We start from the raw sequence: 12,890 nt of genomic DNA on the forward strand, positions 1-12,890 counted from the left end.
TCATCACACCTCCATCTGCCATGTTTGGTCCCCAAGCCCACCCCATGCTGTCCCTGTTGTGACACCCCATGCCAGCCCTGGCCCCCATGCTATCTCTGCTATGCTCCCCACATAATGCTAGCCCTGCTGCACCTTCATGCAGCCCTGCCACACACCCAACCCCATGCCATCCCTATCCCCCCATGCCAGCCCTGCCGTGCCTCTGCTGTGGTTCGGTCTTTAATGATAGGGTTGTGGGGTGTTTCCCAGAAGGGCTCTGGCCTTGTGTCCAGCCTCTTCCAGTGCCATGGGCCCTGATGGCAGGACAGTAGGGGGAGGGGCGTGAGACCCATGATCCCACCCTAAGCAGGGCCCACAGGTGCTCCCAGGCCTGGGGAGTGTTACCTGTCAGCTCTGTGCTCTTGGGGAACCAGGGTGCAGTACCCAGCCTGACACGCGAAAGACCCTTCCCTCTACCCCCCAGCCTCTGCTTGAGCCAAAACCGATAAGGCGGTGGAAGAAACCTAAACCCCTCCGACAAAGGTGACAGAATTAAGGCAACTCCCCAGTCTCATTTGCATCGAAGATGGGCCAGGGAGGCACCTCCATTAGCTCACAGAATGGAGAACAGAGATTCTAAGGCAAGAACCGCACGGAACGCTGGGACCAGAAAAGCAGGGAAGCAGTGCATCATGGGGAATCTGTGCTCCAGATATTAATGAACCCACGCCTGCACACCCCCAGCTCACTCGTTATCAGACCAATTCTAGTAATAAATCCTTTATTGGTATGTAAAATACGGAAGCTGCCTAATTGCATTGTGAGCTCCCTGGAAAGGACACTGCCCATAGCCAGGAATGATCAGCTCCCATTGTCTAGCCTGAACAAAACAACTTTGGTATCCTCCCTGGAGCCATCAGTTTACACAAACAAATGTAGTGTTCTCCCTTGAACCAGTTGTTTCTTGACAAAAACCCCCTACCGAAGCTTCACAGAGTGGTGAGAACCCAGCTCTCTCTCTTTCTCTGTATAGCCTTCTGACCCTGACTTGTGTGATCAATTATAGTTTTCTAAACCTGACTTTTATAATCAAATTTAAATTTAGATTTAATATTATAACTGCTTTGTTTGTTTGGCTCCCCTATGGTTATTACCTGGCAATAAATAATTTTCATGATTAAGCTGGTTGCTTCTCTCTCTCTCCCCCTCGTGGGTGTTTTTTGGTTTCCTCATTCGCTCTGCAGCGACGCTCCTCATACCTAAGCTAAAAGATCCCTGCAGCGCCCCAAAAGAACAATTGTAACGTGAAAGTGGGGATAGAGACGTGCTGAACCTGGGACACAGAATCATAGAACGGGAAGGGATCTCGAGAGGTCATCTAGTCCTGCCCCCTGCACTCAAGGCAGGGTTAAGTATTATCTAGACCAGGGGTAGGCAACCAAAGGCGGCACGCAAGCTGAATTTCAGTGGCACTCACACTGCTTGGGTCCTGGCCACCAGTCCGGGGGGGGGGCTCTGCATTTTAATTTAATTTTAAATGAAGCTTCTTAAACATTTTAAAAGCCTTATTTACTTTACATACAATAGTTTAATTATATATTATAGACTTATAGAAAGAGATCTTCTAAAAACGTTGAAATGTATTACTGGCATGCGAAACCTTAAATCAGAGTGAATAAATGAAGACTCGACACACCACTTCTGAAAGGTTGCCGACCCCTGATCTAGACCATCTCTGACAGGTGTTTGTCCAACCTGCTCTTAAAAATCCCCAATGATGGAGATTCCACAACCTCCCTAGGCAATTTATTCCAGTACTTAACCACTCTGACAATTGGGAAGTTTTTCCTAATGTCCAACCTAAACCACCCTTGCTGCAATTTGAGCCCATTGCTTCTTGTCCTATCCTCAGAGGTTAAGACGACCAATTTTTCTCCCTCCTCCTTGTAACAACCTTTTATGTACTTGAAAACTGTTATCATGTCCCCTCTCAGTCTTCTCTTCTCCAGCCTAAACAAACCCAATTTTTTCAATCTTCCCTCATAGGTCATGTTTTCTAGACCTTTACACATTTTTGATGCTCTTCTCTGTACTTTCTCCAATTTGTCCACATCTTTCCTGAAGTGTGGCACCCAGAACGGGATACAATACTGCAGTTGAGGCCTAATCAGCGCAGAGTAGAGCGGAAGAATTACTTCTCGTGTCTTATTTACAACACTCCTGCTAATACATCCCAGAATGATATTTGCTTTTTTTGCAACAGTGTTACACTGTTGATTCATACTTAGCTTGTGATCAAGCATGACCCCCAGATCCCTTTCCTCACTACTCCTTCCTAGGCAGTCATTTCCCATTTTGTATGTGTGCAACTGATTGTTCCTTCCTAAATGGAGTACTTTGCATTTGTCCTTATTGAATTTCATCCTATTTACTTCCGACGACTTCTCCAGTTCGTCCAGATCATTTTGAATTTTAATCCTACCCTTCAAAGCACTTGCAACCCCTCCCAGCTTGGTATTGTCTGCAAACTTTATAAGCCATTATCTAAATCATTGATGAAGATATTGAACAGAACCAGCCCCAGAACTGATCCCTGTGGGACCCCACTCGTTATGCCCTTCCAGCATGGCTGTGAACCACTGATAGCTACTTTCTGGGAACAATTTTCCAACCAGTTATGCACCCACCTTATAGCAGGTCCTTCTAGGTTGTATTTCCCTAGTTTGTTTATGAGAAGGTCACATGAGACAGTATCAAAGGCCATACTAAATTCAAGATATACCACATCTACCACTTCCCCCCATCCACAACGCTTGTTACCCTGTCAAAGAAAGTTATCAGGTTGGTTTGACATGATTTGTTCTTGACAAATTCATGCTGACTGTTAATCACCTCATTATCTTCTAGGTGCTTGCAAATTGATTGCTTAATTATTTGCTCCATGATCTTTCTGGGTACCGAAGTTAAGCTGACTGGTCTGTAATTCCCCAAGTTGTCCTTATTTCCCTTTTTATAGATGGGCATTATATTTGCCCTTTTCCAGTCTTCTGGAAGGTCTCCCATCTTCCACGACTTTTCAAAGATAATTGCTAATGGCTCAGATATCTCCCCAGTCAGCTCCTTGAGTATTCTAGGATGCATTTCATCAGGCCCTGGTGATTTGAAGACATCTAACTTGTCTAAGTAATTTTTGACCTGTTCTTTCTCTATTTTAGACACTGCCAGTGAAAATGAGATAGGATCAGTCTCTATGTTAGACATCCAATCGCAAACAACCTTCTTGGTGAAAACCAAAACAAAGAAGTCATTAAGCACCTCTACCATTTCCACATTTTCGGTTATTGTCTTTCCCCCCTCATTGAGTAATGGACCTCTGTCCTTGGTCTTCCTCTAGCTAGTTTGATCTCGTTTTGTTCCTACATACTTGTGTTATTTGTTTATATTCATCCTTTGTAATTTGACTGAGTTTCCACTTTTTTGTAGGACGCTTTTTTGAGTTTGAGATCATTGAAGATCTCTTGGTTAAGCCAGGGTGGTCTCCTGCCATACTTCCTATCTTTCCTACGCAGTGGGATAGTTTGCTCTTGTGCCCTTAATAATGTCTCTTTGAAAACCTGCCAAAAAACCTGCTATATGAGGGTGGCAGACTGAAAGTGCTGCTCGACCCAGCCTGCTCAGGCGTACTCTATCCGGGTGCGGTGCCCATGGCATATGAGGGTGACAGCTTGGAGGTGCTGTTTGACCCAGCCTGCTGAGTCCAGGGACATATAAGAGGTCAGCTTGGGACTGCTGATTGACCCGGTCCTCTCAGATGTTGTCTGTTAATGTGTGTGTGTGTTCGTAAGATTCTGGGGCTGGAAGAACCGAGGTCCTGCAGGACAGCTCCATGGGGAGGGAATTTACAGCAGGGAGAAGTAGAGCTCTGTATGAGAACACAAGTGACACAAGCAATACATTGATAGAAGTACAGAACCCCACCCCCAGAAGAGTAACCCTAATAAATGAGCCTACCTCAAAGCTGGTAACAGGGGGGCGGAGCTGCCACCTGAGAGGCCCCGCCACCCGCAGGGCTCAGTCTCTGGGGCTGTTCACGCCCCCCCCCCCCCAAGGCTGCCAGCTGGGGGTGAGGACCTGGTTAGCGCCAATTGCAGGGTGGTTTGGGGGCTGTGGGCAGTCTCCCTGTGGGCAAGCCAGGCTCCAGACCCCGGCAGCTCCAGTCACCCAACCTGGGGCAGCTGCTGTCAAACCTCCAGCTCCCCACTTCCTCCTCTGGGCCCCCCATCGCCCTCACCCAGGACCCCCTGTGCCCCTCTGGCAACCCCCCTGACTGATGCTCAGGAGATGAAGGCAGTGCTAGGAAAGGGGCTCCTCCCAGCCGTGCTGTCCCTCCTGCCCCCAATGATGTAGCCCTGAACCCTCCCCTCCCATCGACACACCAGGACCAGGGGCGCCAGCACCTGTCGCTCAGGGGGCAGGGGGATGATCTGGGCCCTGGGGAGGGGTGGGCTTTTCTGCAGGGCTTAGACAGGAAGCAGCAACACCCCAGCTGCCTGGGCCTGGGGGTAGGGGGACAACTTGGCCCTGGGCCCATGCCCCTGATAGGAGAAGGACCCCAGAGATGTGCCCGCAAGCGGCGCTTACTTCCCACCAGGAATCTAGCAGAGGCATGGCTGATGCCCCAGCTTGTGGGGGAAGCTGGCTGGGAGGGGGCTGGGCCAGCTTCACAGGAGGTACCAGACTGACACCAGCCCATGGATTGGACCTTCTCAGCCCAGCAGTGACGTGGAGCAGTGGGCGGCTGACGCCTGGAGTCTGTGACAGATCCCCCCCATCATCACACAACCCCTCCGTTCCAGACTGTGGGCAGTGCAGTGCCAGGAGCCCCATGCTGGCCTCGGGGTAAATCCCCTGTTTCTCTGGAGCTGGCAAGAAAGGAGCTGGCTGGCAAGGACCCTGGTGGCCATGGGGCACAGGAATTTGGGGAGTTCGCAGGGCCTGGGGTGGGGGTGCAGGACAGGAGTGACCCTGGACAATGGCTCCTCAGAGACCTTCTCCCCCTCCCTGGCGCGGGGGGAGCAGGCCGAGCCTTTCTGGACAGCAGGATCTGACGGCAGGTCTGTGTCAGGCCCATGGCTCCAATTGCCAGCTGAGAAGGGGAGGACAGTGCGATTGACCCCGCACGGCCCTGACTCCTCCCTCCAACCTGGAGCGCTGGGGCCCAGACACCGAGCTCTATTCCAGTCAGTGCCGGGGGTGGGGGTGGGTATTCAGGCTCTTCCGCACACTCCCACCCCTGAGAGCAAGCTACCCTCTTCACTTGTGACTAAAGGTTGCCGACAGTCCCTTATTACAATGATTCAGTTGGGGTTGGTCCTGCTTTGAGCAGGGGGTTGGACTAGATGACTTCCCGAGGTCCCTTCCAACCCTGATATTCTATGATACAAGGGACATCCCTTATTTTTTTCCCCCCATCTCTGTACAACAAGCCTGGGAGTCGCTGAGTGCTGCTAAAAGCAGCCAGAAATCCCCCTGGCGAATGTAGGTGAATCCTTAGTAGTAGTAATAATAATGATGATCTTAGGAGGAGGGGTGGGGCTAAGAAATCATTCCCTTATTTTTGAAATACAAAGTTGGCAAGCTGACCTCTGACTCCCAGCGCTCCCCCATCACGAGTCCACGGCCACGGGCTCAGAGAGCAGCTTGTAGCGGATCAGGAAGTAGGGGTAGCACTGGCAGCTGTCAAAGATGACGAAGATCTGCGGCTTCTTAGCACGGTCCGTGCAGGAGTCGTAGAGGCAGCCGTCGTGTGCCGGGGGGGGGCGCCGGAACATGGGATTGCCCCGCACCGAGCTCCCCACAAGCACCTTGACCAGGAACATGTGGCACAGGCTGGCCTCGTCCACCTTGGCGTAAGTGTGGGAGTAGGAGGCGTCAGTGGCGAAGTAGCTGCCCTGCCCGTAAGCCTCGCCGTTCTCCCCTGACACCCGGGGGTCAAAGTTCATCTCGCAGATGGGCTGCACTTTGCTGGCCCTGGTGCCGTGGAAGAGGTGTCTCTCCAGGCAGCACCGCGCCACACGGGGACGGCTTTGGGCCATGAACTTCTTCTGCCTGGAGGGTGGACAGATGGGGGGGGGGTGTCACTGACAAGCTCGAGCCCCACCCACCCGCTTCCTTGGTGCATTGCCCCAGGCTTGGGTATGATGGGTCAGGCACCAAGAGCAGCCAGGAGTCACCCCAGTAAGAAGCCGGGATCGCCAGCTGGCTAGGGACGGGCAGGATGCCCCGGATGGTTCGTGGCTCCAGACCAGCCTCATCCATGGCCCAGAGCATGGGGACCACAGAACACCAGCTTCTGGGCGAGTCCCATTCCTGGCCCAGGAGGAACCACGCCCCAGAATCCATGCACCAGAGTTACAATTCCAGCTACCAGCCCCGCCTTGTGGCAGCAGCCAGATGCAAGGGCACTGAGGGAAAGCCCAGAACCCACTAGCAGCCCCCCATGCCCAGCCTTGCCCTATGCCTGCCCTCCTTACCCACAGTATTTCTGCCACAGGTAGTCATTCCGGACCCGGTAGATGGCCAGCACCAATGCCTTGTCCTCTGCCAGGGTTTTGTGGAACAGCGTGCATGTAGTCTCATAGGCCCTCTCTGCTGGTGCCACTTCTGCCAGCGTGAACATGGTGCCCACTGAGGCCTTGGGGACCCAGGACGCAGGGTACGGGCCCCAGTAGGTGTCCTGGGGGTCCTCTCCAGGGACGGTGCCGGGGGAAGAGAGGGTGGCGCCCGGTCCTGTCCTGCCAAGAGAAGACAAACAAGGGCATGGCTAGTGGCAAGAGCCTCTTGGATGCCCAGGGGCAGGGATGGCACTTAGCCAGAGCACTCACCGCAGGTGGGGCGCCAGGCGCCAGGGCGGGCGGAAGATTGGGCGGTGCAGGATGCGCCGGGTGAAGCCCGTACGCACATTGCGCTGGGTCAGTTTCTTCAGGTCCACGTTGTACAGTTGGCCACGCAGCTTGAAGGCGTGGTTCCACATGCCCTTCTCGAAGGCCGCCAGCAGCTCCCACCGCACCGGCTGGGCACAGAGAGACGCCATCATGGGGCACCCCTCAGCCACGCTCCTCCCAGCCACGCACCTGTTCCCCCACGATGCTCCCCCAGCCATGCAGGGCCACCACCTTCCTCAGCTACACCACTCCTCCAGCCACACAGCCCCTCTACCAACCATGCCACTCTTCCAGCCACACAGCCCCACAGCGCCAGGCCACCCCTCCAAGCCCGTGCAGCCCCTCCTCCTTCCCAGCCACACACAGCCCCTCCCCGCTTCCCAGCCAGGCTGCTCCCCAGCCACACAGCCCCTCCCAGTCACACAAACACCCCTCCCCAGCTACCCCAGCCACACACCCCCTCCCCCAGCAACCCCTGCCCCTCCTCAGCTATGCCACCCTCCGCCACCCCTCCCGCTCCACAGCCACCCCACGTCCCCCTAGCCACACTGCTCCTCACCCCAGGCCAGGCCTTCCATTTCTCCCACCCTGCTGCCCATGCATCCCCCACACCCGCTCCTCTCTTGGGATCACCCCCCTTCCCTCACCTCCTCGTACACGAGCCACTCGCCGCACTCCTCCCAGTACACCTGCCACTCCATGGGGAAGTAGGGGTTGCGGCTGGGGTCACTGCTGTTGGAGAGGCGCCGGACACGGTCATAGAGCTGGCTGGGCTTCAGGTCCATGGAGTTCAGGTTGAGGGTCCAGGATGAGCCGGCCCTGGAAGGGGGGCAGCAGAGACGTCACCAAGGGGCAGGGGCCACAGGCAACGCCCCCCTCATGCTGGCAGTTAGTAGCTGGGCGATGCACCTGCGAGCAGGTTTGTCTCCATCTCTCCCTTCATCCTCAGCCAATGCTCTCCTGGTGGGAGGGGTTGGGACTGGAGCAGCTGAGAGCTCCTCCCACAGCCAGTGCTCCCGCCCCGCCCCCATAGCGCCCCCTGCTGGGCCATGTCCAATCAGCCACGTACTTGTCCATGAGCTGCACGTTGTCACGGCTGGTGCTGCAGTAGAGATTCTCCAGGTGCTGTTGGGCCAATGTGCCAATACTCAGCCACACCCCGTCTGCCGTGCGCCGCATCTGCCAGTGGAAGGGGTTGGGGGTGTGGTGGCGCAGGCAGCGCTCCCCCTCCAGACACTGCCCCAGCAGGAAGTTGTCACAGATCAGGATGCCGTCTTTCTGGTGGACGTGGACCTCCTCTGGGCCAGCCAACTCCAGGACCTGCCCACCCAGGCCACGCCCCTCAGGCTCCAGCGTGAGCAACAGGGGGTACTGGGCCAATCCCAGATGTGGGCGCTTGGGCTTCTCTGCCATCTTGATCAGGCCCTAAGGAGATGTGGGGGGGAGGGAAGTCAGGGCAGAGATGGGACCTGATGGGAAGCCAGGCCAGGGCTGGGGACAGACTGGGCCTGGGATTTGGGATATTGGGGGGCCTCTGGGTGCCATTGGCTGGAGGGGCACTAGTGCTGAAAGGAAGAGCAAGGATCTTAAAAGGGATGTTGCCCCTGGGGTCAGGAAATCACCTGGGGGGGGGGGGCGGTCAGTGTTGGCAATAGCCGGCCCCAGCTCTAGAGCAGCCCGGGGCTGATCATGGGAGGCCTCCCATAGGACCCCAGCATCAGGGGCAGGGGTGTCATCCCCAGTCTACAGATGGGGAAACTGAGGCTCTGGGCCAATGCAGGGACTTGCCTAGCAGGTCAGTGGCAGAGCTGGGAGAGGAACCCAGGTATCCCGAGTGCCAGCCCACTGGACTGGCCTCAATACTTTGGCCTGCTGCAGTCCCACCAGTTTGCAATTGGAGCTGCCGCACCCCCTACCCCCACTGCTCCCCTTATTATATTGGAGAACTACCCCGAGTCTCCAATCAGCAGCCCCTCCCCCCAAGCTGAGTCCTCCAGAGACCTAGGGAGCCCCTGCACATCCCAACTGGGCCCACAGAAGGGAGGCCAGGGGGTACACAGCCACAGAGGCAGCCCTGCCCAGATGTCAGGCTCCTAAGGGAGACAGAGCGCCCCATCCCTCCCAGCAGCCTCATGGCATTGGCCCTGGGGGTGGGATGTGGGCCTGGGTCCCCGAGGCAGATAGAACATCTCCTCCTCCCCCCTCAGGGTGCACTGATCCCCCAGCCTCACCTCTCACCTCCGCTGCTGGAGTGTTGTAGTTGCAGATTTACTTTTGTTTTTGCTTTTGCTTTTGGCTGAGTCACAGGGCTCTCTCCCATCAACCCCTCAGCATGCCACCGGCATGCACGGAAAAGAGGGAGCTAGGGCTTCCCAGGCTGGGGTTTCCCTCTGGCTCCTACACTAGCTCCTGTTCTAAGGCTCTCCCTGTCGCTGGATTTCAGTGAGAGAAGTAGCCCAGGGCCTGGCCCAAAGCCCCACCACTAGGAGTGTCAACTTTCTAATCACACAAAACTGAACACCACGGCTGCCCTGCCCCGCCCCTTCTCTGAGGCCCCGCCCCTGAGTGCTCCATCTCCCCCACCCTTACTCACTTTCACCAGGCTGGAGCAGGGGATTGGGGTGCTGCAGGGGGGTGAGGGCTCCAGCTGGGGAGCAGGCTCTGGGGTGAGGCAGGGAATGAGGGGTTTGGGGTGCATGAGAGCGCTCCGGGCTGGGGCAGTGGGTTGGGGGGGGGGTATGGACTCTGGGCTGAGGGTATGGGCTCCAGCTGGGGCTAGAAATGAGGGGTTCAGGATGCAGGAGAGGGCTCCAGGATGGGGAAGGAGCACAGGGGGGTTGAGGGCTTTGGCTGGGGGTATGGGCTCTGGGGTGGGGCCAGGGATGAAGGGTTTGGGGTGCAGGAAGGATCTCTGGGCTGGGGCTGAGGGGTTCAGAGTGTGGGAGGGGGTGTGGGCTAAGGCTGGGAGTGTGGGCTCTGGGGTGGGGTCAGGGCTGAGGGGTTTGGAGTGCGGGAGGGGGTGTAGGCTCTGGGGTGGGGTTGGGGATGAGGGGTTTGGGGTGCAGGAGGGAGCTCTGGGCTGGGGCTGAGGGGTTTGGAGTATTTGGGGGTGTGCAGGCTCCGGCTGCTCTTCTGACTGGACTTTTACGGCCCGGTCGGCAGTGCTGACAAGAGCCACCAGGGTCTCTTTTCACCCCGGTGTTCTGGTCAAAAACTGGATGCCTGGCAACCCTACCCACAGCAGGTCAGGGGGCAGCACTGGGAGTGGAACCCTTAGTACATATGAACTGATGAACACCTAGTGAGTCAGTGGTAAAGTAGGTAAATGAACCCAAGAATCCTGATTCCCAGCCCCCCCTTCCCCATTCTAACCCACTAGATCCCACACCCTACCCAGAGCCATCGATAGAACCCAGGAGTCCTGCTTCCCCCTCCCCCACTCTCAGCACTCCCTTAAAGGAGTAAACATTTTTACCACCAGGATTTGCATTGGGGTGGCTCCAGGCACCAGCGCAGCAAGCGCGTGCCTGGGGCGGCAAGCTGCTGGGGGCGACGTGCCGGTCGCTGTGAGGGCGGCAGTCAGGCGGCCTTTGGCGGCATGCCTGCGGGAGGTCCACCGGTCCCGTAGCAATTCGGTGGCAATTCGGCGGCGGGTAGCCAAAGGCACGGGACCAGCAGTTCACCCACAAAAACGCCGCCCAATGGTGGGCAGGACGAGCTCTTGGCTACTGCAAACTATGGCAACCTCCTTTGGGGAACATTGTGTGAGAGTTTGTTCTTCCCAGGTGTTTAACTATGGTGTGGCTTGATCTCTCACCACCCCACACCTGCTGTGATCAGAGCATGCGTAGGCAGGCATCCCTAGCCTGGCCTAAGCCAGGTGCGAGTTGGGTTTCCAGGTGCAGGTGACAGATCTCCCAGCATGCAGGTGCAGCTCAATTTCATACCTCGCCTCTGGATGAGGCCTGAGGTTTCTTCTTTGTGGATCATGCACAGAGCAGGCTGGGGATCCTCCACCAACGAGAGTCCTAGCCCTGGGTTTGTAGCTCTGGGCAGCGCGGTTCTCCTGATTGCACAGCTGGACCCGCTACCTTCCCTTGCCAGTTTGCAATTGAGAGCCCCTGTTAGAAATCAGCTAGGCCCTGCCCCAGCTCCCACTCCCAACTCAGCGGCTTCCTCTTTCAATGAACTGAGGGCCATCTGCCTTCCTATGGATCCGAGTGGTGAGAGCAGAAGTGTCTACTCTCTCCATCTGCAGGCGCCTTGTCAGCCAGTCTCTTTGTCCTTGGCAACTGTTACATGTGTCCATCCTGTGGTGGGGAGGGTTGCCTTGAAAGAAGAAGGGCAAAGTGGCTAGTGGAGCAAGGCCTGGGTGCTCATTTGCAGTAAGGCCGACCCCAGATTGGCCTAAAACCCATAAGATTTTCTTTAAAGGGGATATTCTGGTTTTGACCCCAGGGGGTTTGCTGACAAAGATCCAAGATGCTGCCATTCTTCTCAAGCTCTGAACACTCCATGTTATGGCAACACTACAGAGACCGGGCAATCATGACTGAGAGCAGATCTGAGGGGACTGCATTTCTGTGTGTGTGTTGAAGTATAGAAGTGCAGACGTTCTGTTGAAACCTTGCATTTACATACATGCAACTGCAACAAAGGGCTGGAGGTCTATGTGAGGCTTCCTACCTATTAGCTTTTGTATTAAAACTTTTCTAGTACTGTAAACACCGTTTACAATGCATTTGTGTGTATTAGATGTTTGTTTACTATGAAATTATCTAAGATTCTCTCTTTGAACAGCTGCATTTGGAGTGACCAGGCCTACTGTGAGGACAGGCAGAGGCAAACCAACACAATGGAGATAGCCTTCATTTTTTAAACTTTAAGAAGGAAAACCCCCAAAATTGGCAAGAACGTAAATAATATGAAGCAACATCAAATACTTGCTTAGGAAAAAAACCCTAAAAATTACCATCATCACACTAAAAGAAATTTCTACAGAACAGTGTGGCCCCGAGAAGCTCCTCCTCCCCCTGCTGCAAAATCTAGTTTCCCCCTCTCTCCGCTTTGCGCTGCTCCTTTTATTCAACACTGCGATGCCCGCACCTCTTTCAAACAGGTTCACCTGTGATCATGATCGACATCTCCTGAGCGAGAGACTGAGCCACACTTGTTGACTCAGGCACCCAAATCGTATTCCCTCTCTGTGTCCCAAGAGTCAGCTTCACCGGTCATACGCTCTTTGCCCCTGGCACGGCTCTTTAAACTCCAGCTTCCTCTAGCACAGCTCTTTTTACCCAGGGCCATGTCTTTTTACTTCCTTTTCTATCCAGCTTCCAACTGCCTCCTCCCCAGCAGAGGCTGAGCCTCTCAACCTCGGAGCTGCCCTCTCATTGGGTGTCTCTCTCCCCAGGCAGCATTCAATGCTGCTGCATCACAGCTGCAGGCCCTAACACTCCCACTCTTGGGCCAAACTGCAGGAGGTCCTAGGGCTGGGGTTAGCACATAGTCAGGGTTTTACACATACTTGCCCTCAGATTTAAGTAGATCATACGTCCCATTTTGGCCAGGACAGTCCGTTTTTTAAGTCCTGTCCCGGCCGTCCCAACTTTTTTGGCAAGAGTGGGCATTTGTCCCATTTGCTCTTGGCGACTTGATGAGTTGGCAAGAGCAAATGGGATAAATATCCACTTTTGTCAAAAAAAAGTGGGGTTTGGTGTGGAGGAACATGCGGAGAGGGGGAGGCAGGGCTTGAGCAAGCAGGGAGGCCAGGCTCGGGTGAGCTCTGACCCCAGCCTCAGGCAGGGGGCAGGCAGGGGGGCTTGGGCCAGCCCTGCACCATGTCCCTTTTTCCCTTTGGTAGGGTTACCATACGTCCTCTTTTTCCTGGACATGTCCGGCTTTTCGGCAGTCAAACCCCCGTCCGGGGGGAATTGCCAAAAAGCCGAACATGTCCGGGAAAATGGC

General features: G+C 55.3%; 1 protein-coding gene across 1 annotated transcript; it reads right to left on the minus strand.

Moving 5' to 3' along the window:
• Positions 1-3,337: 3,337 nt before the first annotated feature.
• On the minus strand, positions 3,338-9,441 carry LOC117888779 (protein mono-ADP-ribosyltransferase TIPARP-like). Its single transcript, XM_034792491.1, has 6 exons — positions 9,155-9,441; positions 7,993-8,348; positions 7,571-7,742; positions 6,864-7,051; positions 6,513-6,773; positions 3,338-6,087 (listed from the first exon to the last, which is right to left on the minus strand). Exons 2-6 carry the CDS (start codon positions 8,334-8,336, stop codon positions 5,646-5,648), a joined length of 1,407 nt encoding a protein of 468 aa, XP_034648382.1. The 5' UTR covers positions 8,337-8,348; positions 9,155-9,441; the 3' UTR covers positions 3,338-5,645.
• Between the last annotated feature and the right edge of the window lie 3,449 nt (positions 9,442-12,890).

This window comes from Trachemys scripta, chromosome 16 (assembly GCF_013100865.1).
Source record: "Trachemys scripta elegans isolate TJP31775 chromosome 16, CAS_Tse_1.0, whole genome shotgun sequence".
Classification (NCBI taxonomy): Eukaryota; Metazoa; Chordata; order Testudines; family Emydidae; genus Trachemys; species Trachemys scripta.

Bases quoted from the DNA above. Each gene is read 5' to 3' on its own strand.
- LOC117888779 (XM_034792491.1), bottom strand. From the start codon at position 8,336: ATGGCAGAGAAGCCCAAGCGCCCACATCTGGGATTGGCCCAGTACCCC. The intron at 7,743-7,992 runs GTACGTGGCTGA...CCCCCCTTCCAG, and splicing joins AACGTGCAGCTCATGGACAA to GGCCGGCTCATCCTGGACCC. The intron at 6,088-6,512 runs GTAAGGAGGGCA...TCCACCCTCCAG, and splicing joins CTGTGGCAGAAATACTGTGG to GCAGAAGAAGTTCATGGCCC.